Genomic DNA, 27,149 nt, shown 5'->3' on the forward strand with positions numbered 1-27,149 from the left:
AATTTCCATTGAACATTAAATCCACAAGAAATTTCAACATTTTAAAAAAGAAAATTCTGAGTAATCAAAAAATGTGTTAATGACTACAAAAAAATCCCAAAAGACCTGCTTTCCTTTAAGCCTTAATAAGTGTTCCAAATTATGAAATAAGAGTAATTTTTAAACAGAAAATAATTGCTGTATTTTCAAATCTGCAAAACAAATGTAGAAAAAGTAACCACAGAAGTCTATTAAAAAAATATACAATATTACTCATATATTTTCCCCCAAAATCCAGCTAAGAAGTCACCTCTTTCAGAGAACTTTCCCTGACATTCCCCTCTCAGCAACAGAGCTAATTATTCCCTATTCTGTGATACTGCTATAGCCTATACAGGTTTCTATTACATTTTCACACTGTGTTCTATTATTTACCATTAAGGCAAAGATCATTATTTATTTATTTCTGAATTACTAATGCATAATAGTTATTCAAAAGTAACACGCAATCTTCAAAACGATTATCTGTATAAAATGGTCCCACTGCAGAAAGAAAAACAGCAAAAAAGCTGAAGAGATGGCACAGATTAAAAATTCAAATATCCTATTTCATTTATTCATCTAACAATATTAATTAATGGACAACTTTAACTTTTAAATGATAATAATGAAACTTTGTACTGTCCCTTTGATAGGAAAAGCTAAATTTTCTCTAATAGTAACATTCTGTATTTTTAAACGTAAGTTAGCTTGGCACTCAAGATTAAAATAAGACCCTGAACTCAAATCGAACAGAGACTGGGTGAATATGGGACTGCTTGCTAGTACAAAACAATAGCATGAAGCAACCAATAACCTTGAAAGCTGTATTGATATTTTAATCTTCTAAAATTACCAGTGAGATAAAGAAGCATAAAATATCAATAACATCCCTAATTTTTAACATAACAAGAAACCTCTTCATGATCAAGTCTATGACTCTACAGGCTGTACTCGCTCGTATCTCCTTCTGCATGGAATGCCTATTTCCACCGTTTGCAACTATCTCATTACTCAAATCTTGCTTAAGGCATCATCTCCTCCAGAAAGCTTTTTCTTGACTTTCTCATGTCTCAATTTGAGTAATGTGTTCTCCTTTGTGCTTCCAAAATGCTTTTACTGTTACACTTATCCTAATGGGTTAAGATTTATTTACATATACTTCTCTGCATTGTGATCAAAGACGTATCTTTTTCATGTCCTTAAGCAAAGCTAATGGCAACCCACTCCTGTATTCTTGCCTGGAAAATTCATACACGGAGGAGCCTGGCGGGCTACAGTCCACTGAGTCGCAAAGAGTTGAACACAACTAAGTGACTAAGACACACACAAGCAAAGCTCAGCATATAACAGCAATAATACATGATCACTGAATGAATAAACAAATAAATAGTGGTTATAATACATAAAGTATGTGTCTGTGTTCATACCTGATCTTGAGGAAGATCTAAAATAGTCAAAAAACATCACTCATGTTTATGTGTTAACCTTTCTTCCCATTCTGAAAATGGTAGCTGACTTACGGTATGCTAGAGAGATTTAAGTACCTGATGATACTGCCCAATATACGACAGGTGCTCCCCGTTATAAGCATAAAAATTGCCCAGTTCCTTAAGGCTATATACACAGGTTCAAACACAATCCATTTTTAATAGATGAAAGGAACATATTCTTTCCCAACCTAATTAGAAAAGAACAGATAATAATCTGTCCAGAGCAATTTAGCCCTTCATCTGGTTGAGACTAGAGATTCAAATTGACAAAGACACTGATAACGTTATCTGAAGAAGTACACAGTGCCTTTGCTATCAGACTTCCTGATTCGAAACCATGCTGGACTAAACCATACACCCTTGGGAACAGAGTGTAGGACTGACTTCTTTTTCTATTCCCAGGGCCTAGGAAATGGACAGTGCTCACAAATGCCTGCTGAATAAAATTCTACCTGAACAGCTTCATCACGTGCTTGCTTTTCTTCCTGTCTTCTCTGACGCTCTTCCTGTAACTCATTAAGCCTCTGCTCATATTCCTTCAATTTTGATAAAACATCATGGCGTTTGTTCTGGGCTTCAAGGGTATTTATAAAGGCAATTTCGTTTACCTTCAACAACAACAACAACAAAAAAAACCACAGAAAGTAAGTTTCAAATTAGGCTCATTCTAAGGCACATCAGACACTGATTCTTAACACATCATGTTAAGAAATTTAACAGTCTTTATTTAATAATATAAACCAGTTGTATAAGGCACAGAACAAAAAATGAATTGACTTCCAGTCTTTTATTTCAATATTTATTCCCCAAATGGATAATAATCCAGTGTATATAACAAATCCATAGGCCGTAGTAAGAAGTGAAATAGAGTAAATAAAGGCCTGCCATTGAAATTTTTTATTGAAGTACAATTCATTTACAATGTTGTTAGCTTCTGGTATACAGCAAAGTGATTCAGTTATACATACATATGTGTATTAATTCCCTGTGTTATACAATAAGACCTTGTTATTCATCCATTCTATATATAATAGTTTGCATCTACTATAGGGCTAGTAGTTATTATGGGGCTAATAGTTAGCCCCAAATCCCCAACCCAGTCCTCCGCTGGGGCCTCTCCCCTTGGCAACCACAGGTCTATTCTCCATGTCTGCGAGTCTATTTCTGTTCTGGAGATAGGTTCCTTTGTGTCATATTTTAGATTCCACATACAAGTGATATCATACGGCATTTGTCTTTCTCTGACTTACTTCACTCTATATGACAGTCTCTAGATCCAACCACATTTCCACAAATGACCCAATTTCATTCCATTTTGTAGCTGAGTAATATTCCATTGAATATATGTACCACATCTTCTTTATCCATTCATCAGTACATGGAAATTAAGGTTACTTCCATGCCCTGGCTCTTGTAAATAGTGCTGCAATAAGCATCGGGGTGCGTGTATCTTTTTTTTTTTTTTCCCTCTAATTTTATTTTATTTTTAAACTTTACATAATTGTATTAGTTTTGCCAAATATCAAAATGAATCCGCCACAGGTATACATGTGTTCCCCATCCCGAACCCTCCTCCCTCCTCCCTCCCCATACCATCCCTCTGGGCCGTCCCAGTGCACCAGCCCCAAGCATCCAGCATCATGCATCGAACCTGGACTGGCAACTCGTTTCCTACATGATATTTTACATGTTTCATTGCCATTCTCCCAAATCTTCCCACCCTCTCCCTCTGCAACAGAGTCCATAAGACTGTTCTATACCTCAGTGTCTCTTTTGCTGTCTCGTACACCGGGTTATTGTTACCATCTTTCTAAATTCCATATATATGCGTTAGTATACTGTACTTATGTTTTTCCTTCTGGCTTACTTCACTCTGTATAATAGGCTCCAGTTTCATCCACCTCATTAGAACTGATTCAAATGTATTCTTTTTAATGGCTGAGTAATACTCCATTGTGTATATGTACCACAGCTTTCTTATCCATTCATCTGCTGATGGACATCTAGGTTGCTTCCATGTCTTGGCTATTATAAACAGTGCTGCGATGAACATTGGGGTACACGTGTCTCTTTCCCTTCTGGCGTGTATCTTTTTGAATTATGGTTTTCTCAGGGTATATGTCCAGTAGTGGTATTGCTGAGTCATATGGCAGTTCTACCTTTAGGTTTTTAAGGAACCTCCATACTGTTCTCCATCATGGCTGTATCAATTTACATTCCCACCAACAGTTCAAATTGGTTCCTTTTTCTTCACCCCCTCTCCAGCATTATTTGAAGCATTTTTGATGATGGTCATTCTGATCCATGTGAAGTGATACATCACTGTAGTTTTGATCTGCATTTCTCTAATAATTAGTGATGCTGAACATCATTTCATGTCCTTTTTGGCCATTTGTATGTCTTCTTTGGTGAAATGTCTATTTAAGTCTTATGCCCATTTTTTGAGTGGGTTGTTTGTTTTTCTTTTTTTTTTGGTATTGAACGGCATGAGCTGTTTGTATATTTTGGAGATTAATTCCTTGTCAATTGCTTTGTTTGCAAATATTTTCTCCCATTCTGAGAGTTGACTTTTCATCTTGTTTATGGTTTCCTCTGCAGTGCATAAGCTTTTAAGTTTAATTAGGTCCTTTTGTTTATTTTTGTTTTTATTTTCATTACTCAAGGAGGTGGGTCAAAAAGATGAGTGTTCTTCCTGTTTTCCTCTAAAAGTTTCATAGTGTCCAGTCTTACATTTAGGTCTTTATTCCATTTTGACTTTGCTTTTGTGCATGGTGTTAGGGAGTATTCTAATTTCATTCTTTTACATGCAGCTGTTCAGTTTCCCAGCACTACTTATTAAAGAGACTGTCTTTTCTCTATTGTATATTCTTGCCTCTGCCATAGATTAGGTGACTAAGTGTGTGGGTTTATCTCTGGTCTTTCTACCCTGTTCCATTAATCTACATTTCTGGTTTTGTGCCAGTACCATACTGTCTTTAGTTACTGTACAAATCAATTTTCTTCAACATACACCAAATAAGTTATAATTAGGTACAAAGTACTGAACTACATATATTTCATCCTCAACTTTACATATATTGATTTTTAACAGTCAAGTTTTGCTAGAGAGTACAGTTTTTATGAATAAAATACAGCTAATGATAGTACTTTGGCCACCTCATACGAAGAGTTGACTCATTGGAAAAGACTCTGATGCAGGGAGGGATTGGGGGCAGGAGGAGAAGGGGACAACAGAGGATAAGATGGCTGGATGGCATCACTGACTCGATGGATGTGAGTCTGAGTGAACTCCGGGAGACAGTGATGGACAGGGAGGCCTGGCGTGCTGCCATTCATGGGGTTGCAAAGAGTCGGACACCACTGAGCGACTGGACTGAACTGAATGGAATGATAGTAAAGTAATGCTCAAAATTCTCCAAGCCAGGCTTCAGCAATACGTGAACTGTGAACTTCCAGATGTTCAAGCTGGTTTTAAAAAAGGCAGAGGAACCAGAGATCAAATTGCCAACATCTGCTGGATCACTGAAAAAGCAAGAGAGTTCCAGAAAAACATCTATTTCTGCTTTATTGACTATGCCAAAGCCTTTGACTGTGTGGATCACAATAAACTGGAAAATTCTGAAAGAGATGGGCATACCAGACCACCTGACCTGCCTCTTGAGAAACCTATATGCAGGTCAGGAAGCAACAGTTAGAACTGGACATGGAACAATGGACCGGTTCCAAATAGGAAAAGGAGGACGTCAAGGCTGTGTATTGTCACCCTGCTTATTTAACTTCTATGCAGAGTACATCACGAGAAATACTGGTTCCATAGACTAAGAAAAAACATTTGCAAAACATAAATGTTAATAACTAAAATATACAAAATCTTTTAAGAAATTCTGATATTTGCTACAACATGGATGAACATGGAGCTTACTATACTAAAGTGGAATAAGCCAGAGGGAGAAAGAAAAATACTGTATTGTACCAGTTATATTTGGAATATAAAAGAAAAAGTCAAACTCATCAAACGATTTTTCTTTCTGTAGCTGATTTCCAGTTTGCTAACCACTGTGGTTAGCAAAAATACTTGATATAATTTCCATGCTCTTATATTTGCTATGACTTGTTTATGGTCTAGTATGTGATCTATCCTGGAGAACATTCCATGTGCACTTGAAGAGAATGTGTATTCTGCTGTTTTTGAATATGATGTCCTGTATATATCTATTAAGTCCAACTAGTCTACAGGATCAAAAAGTATCATTGTTTTACTGAATTTCTATATAGATATGGAAGAAACTGAAAGGCTCATCAACAGATGAATGAATAAAGAAGATGTGTGGGGTGTGCATGTGTATAATGAAATATTACTCAACTATAAAAGGAATGAAATGCTGCCATTTACAGTAACATGGATGAACCCAAAGAATATTATGTTCAGTGAAGTAAGTCAGACAAGGAAAGACAAATACTATATGATATCACTTCTATGAGGTATCTAAAAAATAATACAAATGAATATATATGCAAAACAGAAACAGATATAGAAAACAAACTAGTGGTAACCAAAGAGAAGGGGGAGGGAAAGAGGCAAATCGGGGGTACAGAATTAATACAAATTACTATGTATAAAATAGATAAGCAAAAATTATATATTGCTATTATAGGGAATCACAGTCATTATCATGTAATGACTAACAATGGAGTAATATCTGTAAAAACACTAATCACTATATTGCATACATGAAACTAATATAATATTCTAAATCAACTATACTTCAATTTGAATGTAGAGTTCCAGAGAATAGCAAAGAGAGAAAAGAAAGCCTTTCTCAGTGATCAATGCAAAGAAATAGAGGAAAACAACAGAATGGGAAAGACTAGAGATCTCTCTAAGAAAATTAAACATACCAAGGGAACATGTCATGCAAAGATGGGCTCAATATGGACCTAACAGAAGCAGAAGATATTAAGAAGAGGTGGCAAGAATACAAGAAGAACTGTACAAAAAAGATTTTCATGACCAAGATAATCACGATGGTGTGATCACTCACCTAGAGCCAGACATCCTGGAATGTGAAGTCAAGTGGGCCTTAGGAAGCATCACTACGAACAAAGCTAGTGGAGGTGATGGAATTCCAGTCAAGTTATTTCAAATCGTAAAAGATGATGCTGTGAAAGTGCTGCACTCAATATGCCAGCACATTTGGAAAACTCAGCAGTGGCCACAGGACTGGAAAAGGTCAGTTTTCATTCCAATCCCAAAGAAAGGCAATGCCAAAGAATGCTCAAACCACTGAACAATTGCACTCATCTCACACGTTAGTAAAGTAATGCTCAAAATTCTCCAAGCCAGGCTTCAATATGTGAACCGTGAACTTCCAGATGTTCAAGCCGGTTTTAGAAAAGGCAGAGGAACCAGAGATCAAATTGCTAACATCTGCTGGATCACTGAAAAGGCAAGAGAGTTCCAGAAAAACATCTATTTCTGCTTTATTGACTATGCCAAAGCCTTTGACTGTGTGGATCACAATAAACTGGAAAATTCTGAAAGAGATGGGAATACCAGACCACCTGACCTGCCTCTTGAGAAATCTGTATGCAGGTCAGGAAGCAACAGTTAGAACTGCACATGGAACAACAGACTGGTTCCAAATAGGAAAAGGAGGACGTCAAGGCTGTATATTGTCACCCTGCTTATTTAACTTCTATGCAGAGTACATCATGAGAAACGCTGGGCTGGAAGAAGCACAAGCTGGAATCAAGATAGCAGGGAAAAATATCAATAACCTCAGGTATGCAGATGACACCACCCGTATGGCAAAAAGTGAAGAACTAAAGAGCCTCTTGATGAACGTGAAAGAGGAGAGTGAAAAAGTTGGCTTAAAGCTCAACATTCAGAAAATGAAGACCATGGCATCCGGTCCCATCACTTCATGGCAATAGATGGGGAAACAGTGGATGACTTTATTTTTTTCTGCTTCAAAATCACTTCAGATGGTGATTGCAGCAATGAAATTAAAAGACACTTACTCCTTGGAAGGAAAGTTATGCCCAACCTAGACAGCATATTAAAAAGCAGAGACATTACTTTGTCAACAAAGGTCCGTCTAGTCAAAGCTATGGTTTTTCCAGTAGTCATGTATGGATGTGAAAGCTGGACTGTGAAGAAAGCTGAGCACAAAAGAATTGATGCTTTTGAACTGTGGTGTTGGAGAAGACTCTTCAGAGTTCCTTGGACTGCAAGGAGATCCAACCAGTCCATCCTAAAGGAGATCAGTCCTGGGTGTTCACTGGAAGGACTGATGTTGAAGCTGAAACTCCAATACTTTGGCCACCTGATGCCAAGAGCTGACTCATTTGAAAAGATCCTGATGCAGCAAAAGATTGAGGACAGGAGAAGGGGACGACAGAGGATGAGATGGTTGGATGGCATCACCAACTCAGTGGACATGAGTTTGGGTACACTCTGGGAGCTGGTGATGGACAGGGAGGCCTGGTGTGCTGCGGTTTACGTGGTCGCAAAGAGTCAGACACAACAGAGTGCCTGAACTGAACTGAACTGATACTTCAATTAAAAAAAAAAAAAAAAAACTCAAAGAAAGAGAGAGTAGCAAAGTATTTGCCAGGGGCCAGAAGGAGACAGACAGAAATAGGAAGAGACTGGTAAAAGGACACAAACTTTCAGTTATACAGTGAATAAGACCTGAGCATCTAATGTATAGTATGCTAACTATAGTTGATAACACTGTATTGTATAATTAAAATATGATACGGGAAAACTTAAATGTTCACACACACAAAAGATAAATATGTGAGGTGATGAATATGTTAATTAACTCAATCAGGGGAATCCTCTTACAATGTATATGGATATCAAATCATCACGTAAGTATCTATTTCATTTGTTAAGTATACCTCAAAAAAGCTAAAAACACACCTGTTTGAATAACAATAAAACAATCTAACTTTCAAAAATCAACAGATACCTGAATAAACACTGCACCAAATAAGAGCTTCAGATAGAAAAAATACACACATAAAAGATGTTCAAAAAGCAAATTAAAACCATATGAGAACTATATATACAGACTAATATGAAATGGTTATAATTATAATGTGTAACCATGTCAAGTATTGGTGAGAATGTGGCTAACTAGAACATTCATGTACTACTGGTAAAAGTATATAAACTGTTTCTTTAAAAGTTAAACTTCTCATAGGATTCCGCCAATCCACTCTTGGGTATTCACCAGAGAAAATAAAAGCACACATCTGCACAAAGGCTTGTACATGAATTTACACAGCAGCTGTATCTATAATAGCCAAAAACTGTAATGAAAACAAATGTCCATCAACAAGTGACTGGATTAACAAACTATGGTATTTCTACACAATGATACACTTCTCAGCAATGCAACGGAAATGATATATACAACAACATGGATAAAATTCAAACTAACTATGCTGAGTGAAAGATGCCAGAAGAAAGAGTACCTACTCTATGATTCCATTCACATAAAATTCTGGAAAATGCTAACATCCATAGTGACAAAAGGCAGATCAGAAATTGCACGGTAAAAGAGTTGGATGAAGGAATGAATTACAAAGAGGTATGAAGAAACTTTTGAGGGTGATGGAACTGTTTATTATTTTCATTGTACTTATGGTTTCAGGAATACATATGTCAAAACTCATCAAACTGATGCTTCACATATGTGTTATTTATTATCTATAAATTATACTTCAATAAAGTGAAAAAATAATATATATCTCATAGGATTATTTTAAGAATAAAATATTGTACAGAATAAATTTCAAATGAGCCTGTAAAAATGCTGTTATTCTGGTACCGAATAAACACTTGATAAATATTAACTTCTCATGTAACAATTCAAAGTACTTGAGTAACTAATTCAATGTTCAAAACACCTAAGACACACCTTAGCTTCTTCTTCTTGTGCTTTCTTAACAATTGCTTGTAATTGCACCTCTCGTTTGAATTCAGCATGAAGTAATTTCTCTTCCATCATCCTACGTCGTTGGTCTAATAACCCTTCTTTCCACTTTCGGACTTCTTTCTCCTATATGCAATGAATTATCACATCATTAATTTCAGCATACATAGTCATTTGACAAGAAGTGCAAACAGGTAAACAGCTTAGGAATTACAAAGTGAAGAACCAGGAAAGATCTAAAGATCATGACTAATTATTAAGAACACAGACTATAAAGCCTGACAGTTCATAATCTACCAGTCACTTGCTAGATATGTAAACTGGGCAACTTTTTTAGCCGACATCTCAGTTTCCTCATCTATAAACAGAACAATAGTAGTATCTAACTCATAGGTTTTAAAGACTGAGTCAGTCAATATATGTAAAACTTTTAAATAGTACATTAGAAATTGCTCAAGAGAAATATTTGCTGTTATTATTATATTGCACTATGAGCACACTTAAAAATAGTATTTCTTATCCTTATAAATGTTGTCTCTCTAACTCAAAGTCAAGACAAATGATTACCCTAGAAATTGAAAAATGGTGAGATGTTTGAAAAGTCACAATTATCTGCATAAGAACATTCCCTGAAGGAACACGCAGAGTTTTACTTATGGAAGAATAAAGATAATTATGATAGCTGCATTTAATTCCTTAAAACAATATCAAATAGGAGAAGTAAAAGACTTGTCCTGTGCTTCAACATATTAGAACTAGCACCAAAAAGAATAAAGAAAATCAATGCTGACTTAACACGAATGGGAAGAAAACTAACATTTAAGTTGAATTTTAGCTACATAATAATGGGTTTAACCACCTTAAAAAGTATGATGCAGAAAGAACACTGAAATAGGAGGTAAAAACAGGTCCTTAAAGCCCCAGCTCTGCAAATGATTGGTTCTATGACACTGCAGACAGCCCTCAGTCTCTCCTAGATTCAGTTTTCACACCTATGATATGAAATGGGGCTCAGGATCTGTTCAACTCTGTGTGCCTCACAAAAGTACTGTTATGATCATATAAGACCATATGTGGAAGAACAGTAATGAAACAATAACCACTGTACAAATGGAAGGTGAGGTTTATCACTTGAAGTAATTGAAGTGATACTGACATTGACGGGAAAATTAAGAACTTCTAATGTCTTATACAATTTCAAGAATTTATTATTGTGTTTGCATGAATTATCTGGAGATTATATTAGTGAGAAAAAAAACTATATAATTTTGTTTGTATTAAAAACACAATAAGAAGGTAAAGTATAATTGTGTTAGAACAGTTTTTTGAAGCTTAAAATGAAAAAATATATTAACTCTTGTAGAACCCCGTTATAAGGAGACTGTTTTTCATACTTGATTTATCCAAACTAAATGATTAAAATAAAAATAATTAAATTCTTGAGATTCAGGTAAAGAGAAAAATTATAGATTTTCTTCCTATCCCACCAACTTTTCTACTGCATTAAGGAGAATCTTATGTCACCTCATTTTTACCATCAAACTATTTGATCTAATTATCTCTCCCAATTTTAAAACACACAAAAGGAGTGAAAATACTTTTAACCTATGCATATTAGTTCTCCTTTCTAGGACCAAAAGGTAAACAAAAGAGTTTACCTATACTACAGGGGAGGGCTTCCCTCATAGCTCAGTCGGTAAAGAATCTGCCTGCAATGCAGGAGATCCGGGTTCCGTTCCTGGGTTGGGAAGATCCCCTGGAGAAGGAAATGGCAACCCACTCCAGTATTCTTGCCTGGAGAATCTCACGGACAGAGGAGCCTGGCAGGCTACAGTCCACGGGGTTGCAAGAGTCGGGCATGACTGAGTGACTATCATACTACAGGGGGCACATGCTTCTGCTGTGCTGTGCCAAGTATTCGTAGTACACAGACTCCAAGATGGCTCCAAATGATCCCAGTCACCTGGTATTCAGACCTTTGCATATTTCCCTCCCACATTCTATCAGGACTGTGACCAATGTGTTGTTGTTCAGTCACTAAATCATGTTCGACTCTGCAACCCCACGCACTGTAGCATGCCAGGCTCCTCTGTCCTCCACTATCTCCCAGAGTTTGCTCAAATTCATGCCTACTAAGTTGGTGACACTATTTAACCATCTCATCCTCTGCTGCCCTCTTCTTTTGCTTTCAATCTTTCCCAACATCAGGGTCTTTTCCAGTAAGTTGGCTCTTTGCATCAGGTAGCCAAAGTACTGGAGCTTCAGCTTTAGAATCAGTCCTTCCAATGAATATTCAGGACTGACTTCCTTTAGGATGGACTGGCTGGATCTCCTTGCTGTCCAAGGGACTCTCAACAGCCTTCTCCAGCACCACAATTTCAAAGCATCGATTCTTGGTGCTCAGCCTTCCTTATGGTCCAAATCTCACATCCATATACAACCATTGGAAAAAATCGTAGCTTTGACTATATGGACCTCTATCAGCAAAGTGATGTCTCTGCTTTTTAATACACTGCCAAGGTTTGTCATAACTTTCCTTCCAAGGAGCAATATAATTCAGCAAAAGTGATAGTACGTCACTTCTAAGATTAGGTTATTATAAAAAGACAATGCAGCTTCCATTCTGGCAGCTCACTTATTCATTCTCTCTTTTTCTCTCTCAGGTTATTCTGTGGCAATGGTAGCAGCCATGTCATGAGAACACTGGGCTGTGGAAAGACTCACATGGCAAGAAATGGGGGTCCACAACCAACCACTAAAGAGGACTCCAGGCCTGCCAACAGCCACATGAGGGATCTGAAAGTGGATCTTTCAGCTCCGAATGACTGCTGCCAGAGCCAACACACTGACTGCAACCTCACGAGAGACTCTGAACAAACAAACAAAAGATCACAACATAAGCCACTTCCAGTTTCCATGCCCAAGAAAGTGTGAGCTAATAAATGTGTGTTGTTTTAAACTGCTGAGTCTTGAGGTCCTTTGTTACACAGCACACATAACTAACACAGTACTCACATCTGCCATGTATAATTAACAATAAGAATGACATATATATATGGAACAACAGTCACCCAAGTACCATGCTACAGTTTTACATATTTGTTACATTCATCAACACAGCTTTAAATTAACAGTTTTAAATGCCATTTTATGGATAAAGAAATTAAAAGGCAATATGGTTAAGTAATTTGCCAAGGGCACCCACCACATGCTATCATGTGGTTAAAATCAAGATTTCACCAGACTGGCTATCTCCAGAGTCCATGTTCCTTCCACTACATCACGCTGACCAAAATTTACACTGCTCTGAATACTCCAACATTGCAGGCAGATTCTCTGCTGTCTGAGACACAAGGGAAACCCCATGAATCTACTTAGTGCCCTGCTTATTCAAATTTCACCATCTCAGGCTCAAAACTGTCCTACCAATTCATCGAACACTTTGCACAAGACTGACTAAGGAAACCCCCAGTGAAAATGGCAAAAGACAAAGTGTAGCTTTAATAATCCATGCAAACTGCAGAACATCAATTTACTAGCTTTTTTAGGAATGACAAATTCTTATTTCTTTTTTTAGAAAGGTACAGGTAATTTTCAGTGGATAGAAATGCTTTTATTTTCTAGTGAATTTATTTTTACTGTTCTTTTAGCTTCTTTGAAACCAGAAAAAGTCAATATGAAAATAAGCCCAACAATTTAAGGCAATCATGGTTCTCTAAAAATTAAAAACTCACCCTTTCTAACAATTTCTGAAGCTTTAATGTTTTCTGTTCACGTAACTTTTCCCTTAGCTGCTGTGCTTTCATTTGTTTTTCTTCATGTTTCTTCTTAGATTCTGCAATTGTTCTATTAATACAAACAAATGGACAAGAGACACAAATGTTTACATGATAAAGCCAAAAATATCTTTAGTCTTCAAAGTTCTTAAAATAAACAATACACAAAACTAATTTGGCCTAACATTTCAGGAAAACATTGTCACTTTTCAAAAGATCTGAAACTGTCCTGAATAATGTACCTTAAAATAGTATCAGTATGTAACGACTCCATTTAATAATTAAGAATGGCTAGCTCCCTTCCTGTGAAACACTTCAAATTAATTTTCAAAGGCCAGACCTTTTACGAGATGGTGAGGAAAGTTTTTCATGCATGTGAATTCCATGTCCTGGAGGCCTAGCAGGTTCTTCCTCTACAATATCCCCCCAGGATGTATTCTGGCGCCAAGATTCACGAGCTATTTCAGAAAAAAGAAAACCACTGTTACTGTTTAACCATGTAAATCTATAAAACCAACTTTTGAGAACCGACTTTTAAAAGGCATCCTACTCTAATACATTATTCATTTTACACAAAAACCACACGTATTAACATAATCTACCTTGTACCGCTCTACCTATACATACAACACACACACACATGCACACATGAATTACCTTCATAATCTGCAAGGACATCATTCCAGTTCATACCACAGAAAGATACACTGCCACTGCCCATGCTGGCCTAAAATGTAATAAGAAAAACTGAAAAATAGTTGAACCAATTATAAACTAATAAAATGAACTATATTCGAAAATTTCCTACCTATTGCTCATATATTTCATTTAGCAAACAGTCCAACACCAACATTAACAGCAGAAATGAATGAAGTAATTTTAAAAGCAAAGTATTGGCCTTAAACTATTACTACATAAAACTCTGAAATATTCAGAGTATACATCAGAAAAGCTCAAAAGTACTTGTTGGGCATTAAAATTTAATAGAAAAATATTTGAAAGATTCATGGTTACTTTCATTCTTTAAGAAATCCCTATCATCAACATATATATCATGAGCGCTTAGTGACAGCAAGGCAATGTATCATTTGCTTTTTATCAGTAGAATAGAAAAAGATATTAGATTCTTCTCCAATCTTTACACTTATAATCTGAGAAATGTTATGTTTTACTTACTCTGAGATTCAATTTCTTCATTTGTAAAATGAGAAACCAACTTCCAGCTTGTCAATTGCATCATACATAAAAAACACTTGGTAAAGTGCTTTAAAAAAGACTTCCTATTGTTTATTGTATGTCTCAATCACCCAGAGAATAAAAATGCTAAAAGCTCACAGAAAAATCACTGTCGTTGTCAGTTTCAAGGTTGATATCGTTGTTTTCTTCAGCTTCAATTTCTCTAGTTAACTGTTCCTCTTCAGCAATAGCACTGGCAATGGCTTCCTCATTGGCCTTTTCTAGACGATCTGCTAGCTCTTCTTTTTTAGCAAGAACTTCTGCCATAGACTATAAAGTTAAAAACAAACAATAAGAAAAATCATCAGTAGACTGGAAAGTCAAGTAATTATTTCTCTCTTTATCTTCTAATCATATACTCAACATATACATAAAAATAGCATTGATAAAGAACTATAAAACTTGGGGTCCAGCTCTGTGACTCAGAAATTTCTTAAAAGCAAGAGACTATTCTGTATTCCAAAAAATGATACAATAATCCATGACTTACTTTCTTACCAGACCACTGTGTATGACAAACTGTGAAGTTATATAAATAAGAGGTATTGTTATTAATGATAAAGTGTGAATTTCATTTGAGCACCAAAATTCAAAACAGTTACAGACTAAATATCTTACAAACAAAAGAAAAACACTATTCTTAAAAAGGAACATAAAAAAATTATGCCTTAATGGTGTTAATATTTTTTGAACATATACACCTAATTTAAAATTATGCATTAGAACTATGTAATACAAATAATATGTACCAGAATTAACTGATAAATCCCTATAATAAGCTAAACATGTATACTAGAAATGCTAAGGCAAAAACTGAAATAACAAAGATTTATGACTACTAAGCCAACAAAGGAGACAAATTTTAAAATATAATTGAAAAGAGGGGAGAAAAATAGGAAAAGCAGGATAAAGAATAGATGAGTCAAAGGGAAAAACAATAAGATGGTAGATTTAAAAGAACCATATTCATAGTCACATTAAACAGAAATAGTCTAAACACCTCAACTAGTAGACTCAAATCTGGATAAGAGCAAGACCCCAAACCACATGCTGCACGTAGGAAACCTAACTTAAATATGAGGACTATAAACAGATTACAAATAAAAGAGCTACCATACTAACAAATGGTAATGGTACCATACTAACAATGGTAATAACTAATCAAAGCTGAATTATTAATATCAGACACAGTAGGTTTCAGAACAAAAAATATGACAAGGGATAAAGCAGGTCATTTCATAATGATAAAACAGTTGATTTATTGAGAAGACAAAACAATCCTAAAAGTTTGTGAATTTAAGAACGGACCTTCAAAACAAAGGAAGCAAAAACTGACAGAATTGCAAAACAAAATAAACCTGATGGGAATGTAAAATGGTTCAGCCACTTTGGAAAACCGTCTGATAGTTTCACACAAAGGTTAAAAATTAAGTTACCACGTGTTAGTCGCTCAGCTGTGTCCAACTCTTTGTGACCCCATGGACTGTAGCCCACCAGGCTCATCTGTCCATGGAACTGTCCAGGCAAGAACACTGGAGTGGGTAGCCATTCCCTTCTCCAGGGGATCTTCCCATGTATTGAACTCAGTTCTCCTGCATTGCAGGCATATTCTTTACTATCTGAGCCACCAGGGAAGCCCATATGAAAGTTATCATATGACCCCAAAATTCCAATCCTAGATGTACATCCAGAAGAAATGAAACCATACGTTCACACAAAAACTCGTACACAAACACCTAAAGTGGCATTATTCACAAATGCCAAAAAGTGGAGAAAACCTAATGTTCATAAACTAATGAATGGATTAAATATGGTTCAGTTCACATTTTTCAAACAATGGAATATTATTTGGCCATAAAAAGGAGTGAAATACTGGTACAGGCTAAAACACAGATGAACCTCAAATATGCTTAGTGAAAGGAACCATTCACAAAGACCACATATTGTATTCCCTTCTATAAAATGTCCACAACAGGCAAATCTATATGAGAGAAAGACAGATGAGTGGCTGTATACGGCTGGGAGGGTGGGGAGAAAGGGAGGTCTGCTCATGGACACTGGGTTTTTTCTGAAGTGATGAAGTGTTTTAAAACTAATCCTGGTCACATTTGCACAACTCTGTGAACATATTAAAAAACATTGAACTGTACACTTTAAATGGATAAACTGTATATTATGCAAGTTATATCTCAATAAAGTTGGTTTTAAAAAGGTAGTGCCACAGATACATGCAGAGATTTTAATACCTCTCTCTCAACTGATAGAACAGGTACAAAACATTGGCAAAGGAGACCTGAACAATATTATCAGCCAAACTGACCTAGATATTTCTTCAAGAGAAATGAAAACGTATGTTCAAAACAAAGACAAATGTTCATGGTGCCTTTATTCATAACAGAGAAACTGGAAACAAACATCTGTCAGCAACTGAACGGATGAACGCATTGAGCTGCACGCATATGACAGAGTACCGCGAAAGACAACAGAAAAAGAAGGAACTATTAACATACACAGTGATGTCAATGAATCTCTAAATAATTATGGTACATGAAAGAGGCTAAACATTACATAATTTACATTAATTATATTATTCCATATACAGAGAATTCTGAAAATGCTAATTAGTATGTAGTGGCAGCAGAGTAGTGACAACCTGGGTAGGGGAAACAGGGAAGAGCAGAAAGAAGGATGACAGAAGAGAATGTAAAACTTTTGGAGGCAATCGATACTTTCATTATCTTGATTGTAGTGATGATTTCATAGGTATAAACACATGTCAAAATATATCAATGTATATACTTTAGATATGTGAAGTTTATTGAAAATCAATAACACCTCAATAAAGGTATTAAAAATGCAAGTGCTTGAGCTTCAGCTTATTACTGAATTGGTCTGAAGCCTAAACATTGGTAGCTTCCTTAAAGCCACCCCTCCCAACTTCATCTACCCTGTTGATACTCTACTCCCTCAAAACACACAAGACTGTCCCTGGGGAACAGAATGGGATGAGGGAGTTTAGATGAGAAATCATTTCTTTGCATCATAAGCTTTTTCTCTATAAACTCTTGAATATTACAGAAATTAACTTCTTAAGGTGCCACGACAACATCACAGATACCAGTAATTAGAAAGCTATTAAAGTTGAACAGATTTAACTTTGTAGAAAGTATGTTCTCACATGAGCTTATTTCCTTCCTAATCTTATCTTCTCCAGAGGACATTTCTATTTTGTCTTTTAAGACCTGAAAATATTTTAACATAGTAACACAGCTTATGGATGAAATGATTTAATATCCACATACAACTTCTACTATTTTCCACACTGTGAAATTCAAACAAATATCTGTATACATCATCACTCCTAAATTTCTAAATTTTCATTAAAATCTGGAATTTCAGTAACTCTAAAAAAATTAATCCAGGGTAGCTAGGATTTATATCAGCACATTTTTACAGTGCTGGCAAAAATGGACCTTAAACATAAAGGTTCTCACAGTCAGTTTTTGCTTAGCTTTCTGTTAAATAAGAGAACTGCAGGTTTTTTTACTCTAACCATCTATGAGACAATATTATATACAGGGAAAAAAGGAAAGAGTTTTCTCAATAAACCACAATTTTCTATAATCCTTCACTTAGAATCTCAACAATGAGGTGCTTATCTAGAGCAACCCACAGAAGTATTACTGCCAAGACAAATTAAAAACATAAAATTTTTTCAAAACCTTGGTTAAAACTCCTCTAAAACTTCTAAGAATATACTAATATTCATAGGTAAAGCAGAACTTATTTTCTTTCAAGTATGTAATGTCACGCTCAAAATAACCAAGGGTTTTCAATATTCCACCACAAGCTAATTTTACCTATGTGATCAAAATAAAAATGATTAGAGAAGAATTTTTAAAAAACATTTTTATGCTTACTTAAGTATAGGATGTTTTTCCTCTTTTGAAATTTGATTCTCACAGACTCAATTCACAATATAATTTAATATGATATCTATGAAATTTAATATGATATCTATGATATCAATTTCTACCCCGTACATTAAATTCACTTATATGACAGTAATTACATTTAACTTTCAAAAAATTCACACTAAAAGATATAAGTTAAAAACAAACTACCCTTATTCCTTTACAAAGGAATCTAAATATTAATTTGTTTTTCTTATTACTATAACTCTTATTTTTCCTTAAATAACTCATATCAAGTTTCATCTATATCTAATCTTACTCTAAGATATATGATTTGGCCTAATCCTGGTGGCTCAATGGTAAAGAATCCACCTAGAATCCACCTCAATGCAGGAGACACAGATTTGATCCCTGGGTCAGGAAGATCCCTTGGAGGAGGGCATGGCAACCAACTCCAGTAGTCTTGCCAAGAAAATCTCACGGACAGAGGAGCCTGGCTGACGACCATGGGGCCACAAGAATCAGGCACAACTGAAGCTACTGGGCACGCACACACGCACCATCTGCTGACATCACCTTTTAGCATCATAAAGCACTATGTTTAAAAAGAAATTATAGTATATGGTGGCCATTTAAAAATGAAAATTGGAATGACTTTTCTCAACAGCTTTTTATATGGAGCTACTCCTTTTGAAAAGTACTTTTTAAAAATGCCAGCATGACCTATTCTGAACTATCCTCAGGCCAAGTTATCTTACTACTCAAGTGAAAAAGAGAAGGACATGAGCAGAATTAACTATTCATCTAAAAACATAATCCTATAAATAATTTCAAGTCAATGCATTTTTAAAGATTCAGCAATAGGGATGACAAATTTCATCTTAAAGACCAATTCCAAATGATAACTATGTAAAGTACTCTGTTAAGAGAATTTTAAAAGTAAGTTCATTAAGCACCATTTCCCAACAGAGTGGTAGATGTTGCATGGAAGACATTAATGTTATAGTTTCTTAATGCTAAAGAACATTTGACCAAATCATACAAAAACTAAATGATTTTGAGCAAGTTACTTGACTCTCACAGTCTCATTTCCACCCCCTACAAAATAAGAAGAATTTTAACTACATCCAAAGTTTGCTATAAGAATAACATGTTAACATAAAATAACATATAAAATGCTATGTTTAAAAGTGCTCTCTAAAGTGTACAGAAATGCACAATACAATTTTTCATTATCAGAATTTTTGCCTCTTTAATATATCTACTTGGAATTCTGAGAAGTTGTTCTTACCAAGTTAGCAGCACTCACATTTGAAATATCTGAAGGATCCATTTCACTTTCTATTCTTGCTTTTTCTGCTGAAAATTTGTCTTCACTTGCTTGCAAAGAAGGTGTGTCAGCTTGCTGAATAACTGAAACACACTCTGTATCAATGTGAACAGCAGGTATTTCAGAAGTTTGAACAGAATTGTCTGGTAAGAAACTACTCCCAGAGTTCTTGACATCATCCAGCGTACTCACTGTGAACTAACAAAACATATTGTAGAATGAATCAGAGGTAACAAAAAATACTCACCGACTATTTCACTCTAGAAAAGCTTATTCTGCTTAACCCACAAACTGTGAAGCAGCAGTTGGCTGGCTAAAAGATCAATCACTCATTATTTTGGTACGTTTCAAGTGTTAGAAAAGAAACGTTAAGCAGCCACAAATTTTATTTACATATCTACTATGTTTAAGGACACTCAAGTATTTTAATAAATTAAGCAATATATGTTGCAATTGCATTTTATTTTATTAGGCTGATTCCTGATGGCTATACTATATGCTTCACAAAAGAAATCTGGTCACAAGTATAATAAATATTATGTTTTATGTTCAAATAACTAAAGGTATTTACATAGTTTTTATGAAAACTAATATCAAATGAAGGCACTTCTCACCAAATATGTACTTTAAAGGCATTTTACTCAAAACATGGAACTCACTCTCTTTAGATAACATTAACACAACCTCAAAGCATCTTTCATGAAGACTCACATGGTACACAATACCAAATCTTAGATCTAAAAGAAAAATACACCATAAAAAGTAGAGCATATGTCAGCAAGCAATCTCCTTAAGCAATTCATATTCTTTAGACTTCAATAGCCTCTCATTCCCCTTTAAGAATACTTAACACAAAAGCAACAGAAATGTGAAAACCAAATACAACTTTTGCTTAGGAAAAATACATTACATCTTTTAAAAATTTTAGAGTTTAGTGAACAGAAACAGGACTTTATTTTCCCTTTCTAACAGAGTATAGGAATAACGGCGCTATGCTTTTCAGTACTCAGAGCAATGAACTCCAAGGAGAAGAATGGAAATCTAAAGTTGTGAATTTAAAACCCACTCACACCACTACTTAAATAAACATCAGATAAACACTGCAGTGGCCATAAAAACCCCAGTTTGATATAGTATTTATGTAAATATTAAACTTGGCCAAGTCTTATAAACTACTTTAAAAATTCTACTATTGGTTATAACTTTAAAGTGTCCCAAAGTGTTGATTTTAGCATACGCATTATTCAAATAGCATCACAATGTTTATATTGCTATCAACATTATCCATACATCAGTCATTATGGTTTATAATCTTTTCAGTAATATTTATATTAGCATTACTGATCTTTACAATATAGTCAATCCTGTTTATTAAAAAACCAGTATCAACCTAAATAACAGAATCAAAGCTAAATTATAAAGTAATGGTCAAAATATATGAATATGCTAATTCCATTTTCAGAATGAGAGTGGAGAAAACAGCTATTAATATTAGCTTGGCCACCATAAGCAGTGAACTTTTATACTGAAATAATTCAGCAATAATTACTCATAAGCTCTATGCATAGACTATTTCTAAAATCTCAAAATCATGTAAGCTTATTCTTTACACAAAATTAGCACATTTTTTACAATGTTAAATTTTATAGTTAAAATATATGTTAGCAAAAATGCTAAATGTTGGTTAAGTGATGTAAAAAGTGATTTCTTCATCAAACTTACCTACATTTAAAAGTTTCTTTAAGTTTTACCAAACAGCTATGTACTGTAAACTTACTATGTGCCTATGACTCTGTTCCATATTACGGGAATTAAAAGGCAATATGGGCTTCCCTAGTGGCTCAGGTGGTAAAGAATCCACCTGCAATGCATGAGACCTGGGTTTGATCCCATGGCTGGGAAGCCAACTTGGAGAAGGGAATGGTAACCCACTCCAGTATTCTTGCCTGGAGAATCCCATAGGCAGAGGAGCCTGGCAGGCTACAGTCCACGGGGTTGCAAGGAGTTGGACACGACTAAGTGACTTTCACTTTCACACTTTCATAAGATTCTACCCACAAGGAGTTTTCAATCTCATGTGGGCATAAAACATATACACATTAAACAGTTATAAAACATTAAGAATAATGCAGGATTAAGAGATATTATTATCATTACGAAAAACTTGGGAGTCTAAAGAAAAATAAATATTCTACAGGTAAAAGAAGAAAATTTTAAAAAGCTACTATTCTGGACTGAGAAATATTACAGTTATTTTACAACTTTTTTCCTTAGTCTCTGTACCTATATCAATCTCTTATATTTCACTAATGACTTTACAGAAAACTATACTAAGTGAACATAAACCTTTTTGTAAACAAATATCTTTCAAAAATGCACTGCTTAACCAAACAAGTAAAATAAACTTCAAATGGACTAAAAGAAAAAGGACCGGGAATATTAAACCTAAGGAATTATTTTAAATATCAGCAAATCACTCTATACTTGGACTGTAGAAAACAAAAGTAGAGCAAGTGAAAAACGATTCTTACTCTCATCACTTTAAATAAGACCACAAATGAAGCAGGAGGACTCCCCTTAACCAAGTAATCAAGGTCAACAAACACGGGCAAATTGGTATGATGTGTCTTTAGATGCAAGGCTGACGATCACTTTACTTTTGTCTAAAATGCATAAGCCAACGTGAATAATGAATAAAGAAACTGAAGAACACTGTACCAAAAAAATCTGCAATGTATTCTTCTAAAAGATGAATGTCATGAAAAATAAAGACAGGGCACGTAACTGATGCTGGTCAAACATAGTAAAGAAACAAAGTCAAATACAATGTATGATTCTAAACTGCACCGTTGATCAGGGAAAAAATTTCTGTGAAGAAATTACTGGGGCAACTGGAATTTCTGAAAATCAGACTATAAGTTTAGATAACAATATTATATAAATGTCAAATTCTCTGAATTTTATTATTATAGTGTGGTTATGGAAAAGAGTTTTCTGTTCTTTGGAGATACATGCTGTAGAATTTAAAGGTGAATGGCTGTGATGTTTGTACATTACTTTCAAATGTAACACGTAAAGAGAGAAAAGAAACTGTGGCAAAATGTTAATCTGTGAATCTAGGAAAAGAGTACTAGAGGGTTCATTATTCTATTCTTGCAACTTTTCTATAGATCTGAAATTTTTCACAATAAAAGTAAAAGAGTGAAGTAGAAAAATTAAGACATTCCTATATATATATATATATATATATATATGTATATATGTATATATATATATATCCCATATAAAAAGCAGTTAAAGGATTTTCAGAATGTACTACCTGGGTTCTTTCTGCAAGAGGATGATCACATGAGTGTACTGGGTCCTTGGGCTGAGATTCTATAGTATTAGAAGGTTCATCTCCAACAAATCCACTTTTCTGTATGCTTTCATCAGGCAAAAGATGTACATTTTCTTTATCACTGTCATCCTTTGATCTTAATGCTTCTGTTGGTAATGAAGCTTTTGGCATCACTGCTGTTGATCGTGAACGAACAGGCCTTCCTCTCTGAACAGTTTCCCATCCTTCAGCATCCTTCCGTTCTATACAGTTGAGGGAAGAAAATAAATCAAGAATTATTTAGAAGATATAAATTTTCAAAAACCTATAAAATAAAAATATTTTACAATCTAATTCTCATTGACTATAAGCTATAAACATGACACTGATTACTATGCAAAGTGTATTCACGTGTGTGTGTGTGTGTGTGTATTATCTAATTCCTATGACCTCTCATGGTAGGTATAATTATCCTTATCTTACAAATGATAAAACTGAGATTAAGACTGACCTAAGGCCCCACAGTCAGCAAGCAACATTTATATAATGTATACCATTACTGGTTAGGGCATAGACTTGGATTACTGTGATACTGAATGGTTTGCCTTGGAAATATAGAGAGATCATTCTGTTGTTTTTGAAACTGCATCCAAGTACTGCATTTCAGACTCTTTTGTTGACTATGATGGCTACTCCATTTCTTCTAAGGGATTCTTACCCACAGTAGTAGATATAATGGTCATCTGAGTTAAATTCACCCATTCCAGTCCATTTTAGTTCACTGATTCCTAAAATGTCAATGTTCACTCTTGCCATCTCCTGTTTGACCACTTCCAATTCGCCTTGATTCATAGACCGGGTTCCTACGCAATATTGCTCTTAAGGCATTGGACTTAACTTACATCACCAGTCACATCCACAACTGGGTATTGTTTTTAGTTTGGCTCCGTCTCTTCACTCTTTCTGGAGTTATTTCTCCACTGATCTCCCGTGGCATATTGGGTACCTACCGACCTGGGAAGTTCATCTTTCAGTGTCCTATCTTTTTGCCTTTTCATGCTGTTCATGGGGTTTTCAAGGCAAGAATACTGAAGTGGTTTGCCATTCACTTCTCCAGTGGACCACGTTTTGTCAGAACTCTCCACCATGACCTATCTTGGGTAGCCCTACACGGCATGGTTCATAGTTTCACTGAGTTAGACAAGGCTGTTGTCCATGTGATCAGTTTGGTTAGTTTTCCATGGCAGAAAGTGAAGAACTAAAGAGCCTCTTGATTAAAGTGAAAGAGGAGAGTGAAAAAGTTCACTTAAAACTCAACATTCAGAACACTAAGATCATGGCATCTGGTCCCACAACTTCATGGCAAATAGATGGGGAAACAATGGAAACAGTGAGAGACTTTCTTGGGCTAAAAAAAAATCACTGCAGATGGTGACTGCAGCCATGAAATTAAAAGATGCTTACTCCTTGGAAGAAAAGCTATGACCAACCAAGATAGCATATTAAAAAGCAGAGACATTACTTTGCCAATAAAGAAACGTCTAGTCAAAGCTATGGTTTTTCCAGTAGTCATGTATGGATATGAGAGTTGGACTATAAAGAAAGCTGAGAGCTGAAGAATTGATGCATTTGAACTGTGGTGTTGGAGAAGACCCTTGAGAGTCCCTTGGACTACAAGGAGATCCAACCAGTTCATCATAAAGGAAATCAGTTCTGAATATTCACTGGAAGGACTGATGCTGAAACTGAAACTCCAAAACTTTGGCCACCTAATGTGAAGAACTGACTCACTGGAAAAGACCTTGATGCTGGGAAAGATTGAAGGTGGGAGGAGAAGGGGACAACAGAGGATGAGACGGTTGGATGGCATCACCAACTCAACGGATATGAGTTTGAGTAAGCTCTGGGAGTTGGTGATGGACAGGGAAGCCTGGCGTGCTGCAGTCCATGAGGTCACAAAGAGTCGGACATGACTGGGCAACTGAACTGAACTGAATGTATACTATGTGCTACCACTGTTGCAAGTGCCTTCGATATAACTCTTTTAATCTTTTCCTAAGATCAGTACTATCATTCCCATATTATCAATGAGGAAACTGAGACAAAAGGTAAAAGCCAAGATGCAAGTCCAGGCAAACTGGTTCTGATGTCAATGGTCTAATGGATAAGTAAAAACTGCCTCTCCATCTTTCAGAATCCAAACATAGGCCTAGCTCCAAAGTCCAAGTACTTTTCCCCTTAGTACCAAAAGTATACACTACCTTAGCAAAAAAGGAAAAAAAAAAAAAAAAAAACTACTTTAATGATCATAAGATTATAGAATGTTAATTGAATGAACACTCAAGGATCTAGTTCAGTATTTCACCATACACATAAAAAAATGAGGGCCTATGTCCAAAGACACGGAGCAAAATAGCCCAAAATAAATATGAATCTTCTACTACAATGGTTCAAAATGTCACAACCTGAAGTATACACGTATACAGTTAATAGCCATAATTATTAAAAGTTTATAGGCTAAAATGTAGTGTGTCAAAATTAATATGAAGATACCTAGTTCTGGCCAAGATGGAGTAGCCTGACTTGCATTTCCAGGTCCTTCTTCTTACAACTAAGAACTCTGGAAAAACACACAAAATAAGCACAGGAAGATTTTAAAAGACAGAAAGAGATAGGTGGACTGCCTAGTGACCCTGGGAGTTAAAAGCAGCATAGCGATGAGTTCTCTGTGTTTCCTAATTGCTTCCTATATATGACAAGATGGTACAAAGGCCTCCAACCCAGAAAGAACAAATGATACACACAAAACGGGCATCAGCAAAACTTGCTTTGCCAAGCTGAAGGGCAGAGGAAACAATGACCTAAGAAAATAATCATTTTGGCAATCCTCCTTCTATTCAGCCAACCATCAGTGGAAAACTTGCACCTCATGGTTTCAATAGGGGTAAGTAGAGAGTTGAACTTCCATTGCCCATGTGGTAGAAATAGATGGTCCAACTCCCTCACCAAAACAGTGTCAGCAAAGTTGAACAGTGAGCTGAGTTTCTACTTCCAAATGACATTAAACAAGGCAGTAGGAACTGGATTAGTCAGCACTCTACTTTTCCCCACCCCTAGTGTCAGTGGAAAACTGAACTTTCATACCAACTGAGCAGCAGTGAGACTTAATGAGGTGGTGAGAGTCAGAACTGGTAGATACTGATCTACCCTACCCACAGTCCTAAGCGTCCAGTGCTGAGCACAGCCTCTACCTTCATCCAACATCAAAGACACACAGAATGAGTCAATATTCTGATCTTCCCCACCCCCAGTGTTGGCAGGTCCCATATAGAAAGCTGAGCTTTTACCCTCACCAACATCATCGCTACAGAATAAAGTAGTAGAAGACACATCTACTTGGCACATGGATCCCATTTCACCTTGTGATAATGCCAGCAGGACCCATCAGGAAGCTAAGATTCCACTCCACCTTACACAGATAAGTCAGGAGTCAGTCCTCCCCTCACTCTGCCCCTCTGTTGTGTCAGTGGGGGTGCAGACGAGAATTGAGCTACCTCCAGTAGCAGCCAAGAAGTGGTGAAAGTTAGTCTCCAATTTTGCTGAAAAGGTATCATAGGGAATATCTTAAATGGAGCACAAAGGACCTTTATGCCAACAACAAAAGAAGTAACATTTGTGTTAGTGGAGTCCCAGAAAGAGAGGAGAGTGTAGGACTTAAAAAGTATTTAAAGAAAGAACGAATAAAAACTTTCCAAACTTAGTGAAAGATATAACACTAAAGGAACTAAAAAGATATAAAACTGAAAGAACTAAGAAATCCAAAGAAACTGATGCTAAAACACATCATAATGAAACCTCTGAAAAGAAAAAACAAAGAAAAATTCTTAAAAGAAGCCATGGTGGGGTGACAAGAAGCCATAGGGAAAAGATAAATTAGCTATAGCAGAACATCAGTTTCAATGACAGCAAATTTCTCCTCTGAAACACTGAAGGCCCGGAGGAAGTGGCACAACTTTCAAGGACTGAAAGAATTGTCAATCGCAAATTCTATAATCAGTGAAACTATGCTTCAGGAATGAAGAATAAATAAGGCATTCTCAGATGAAAAGAAAACTAA

General features: G+C 35.7%; 1 protein-coding gene across 3 annotated transcripts in view; it reads right to left on the reverse strand.

The window, feature by feature from the left end:
* Positions 1 to 27,149, reverse strand: part of SCAPER (S-phase cyclin A associated protein in the ER) — a 419,624-nt gene that overhangs the window by 282,156 nt on the left and 110,319 nt on the right. For 2 of the 3 annotated variants that reach the window (XM_070358561.1, XM_070358559.1), the window contains exons 9-16: positions 23,033 to 23,295; positions 19,675 to 19,911; positions 14,569 to 14,739; positions 13,891 to 13,960; positions 13,574 to 13,691; positions 13,192 to 13,303; positions 9,443 to 9,583; positions 1,964 to 2,119 (exon numbers count right to left, since the gene is read on the reverse strand). In XM_070358561.1, coding sequence (XP_070214662.1) covers positions 1,964 to 2,119; positions 9,443 to 9,583; positions 13,192 to 13,303; positions 13,574 to 13,691; positions 13,891 to 13,960; positions 14,569 to 14,739; positions 19,675 to 19,911; positions 23,033 to 23,295 — 1,268 coding nt within the window. The remainder of the gene's footprint in view (positions 1 to 1,963; positions 2,120 to 9,442; positions 9,584 to 13,191; positions 13,304 to 13,573; positions 13,692 to 13,890; positions 13,961 to 14,568; positions 14,740 to 19,674; positions 19,912 to 23,032; positions 23,296 to 27,149) is intronic. The other variant, XM_070358560.1, reaches the window with a different exon arrangement.

The sequence above is a fragment of the Bos mutus genome, chromosome 21 (genome assembly GCF_027580195.1).
Source record: "Bos mutus isolate GX-2022 chromosome 21, NWIPB_WYAK_1.1, whole genome shotgun sequence".
Lineage (NCBI taxonomy): Eukaryota > Metazoa > Chordata > Mammalia > Artiodactyla > Bovidae > Bos > Bos mutus.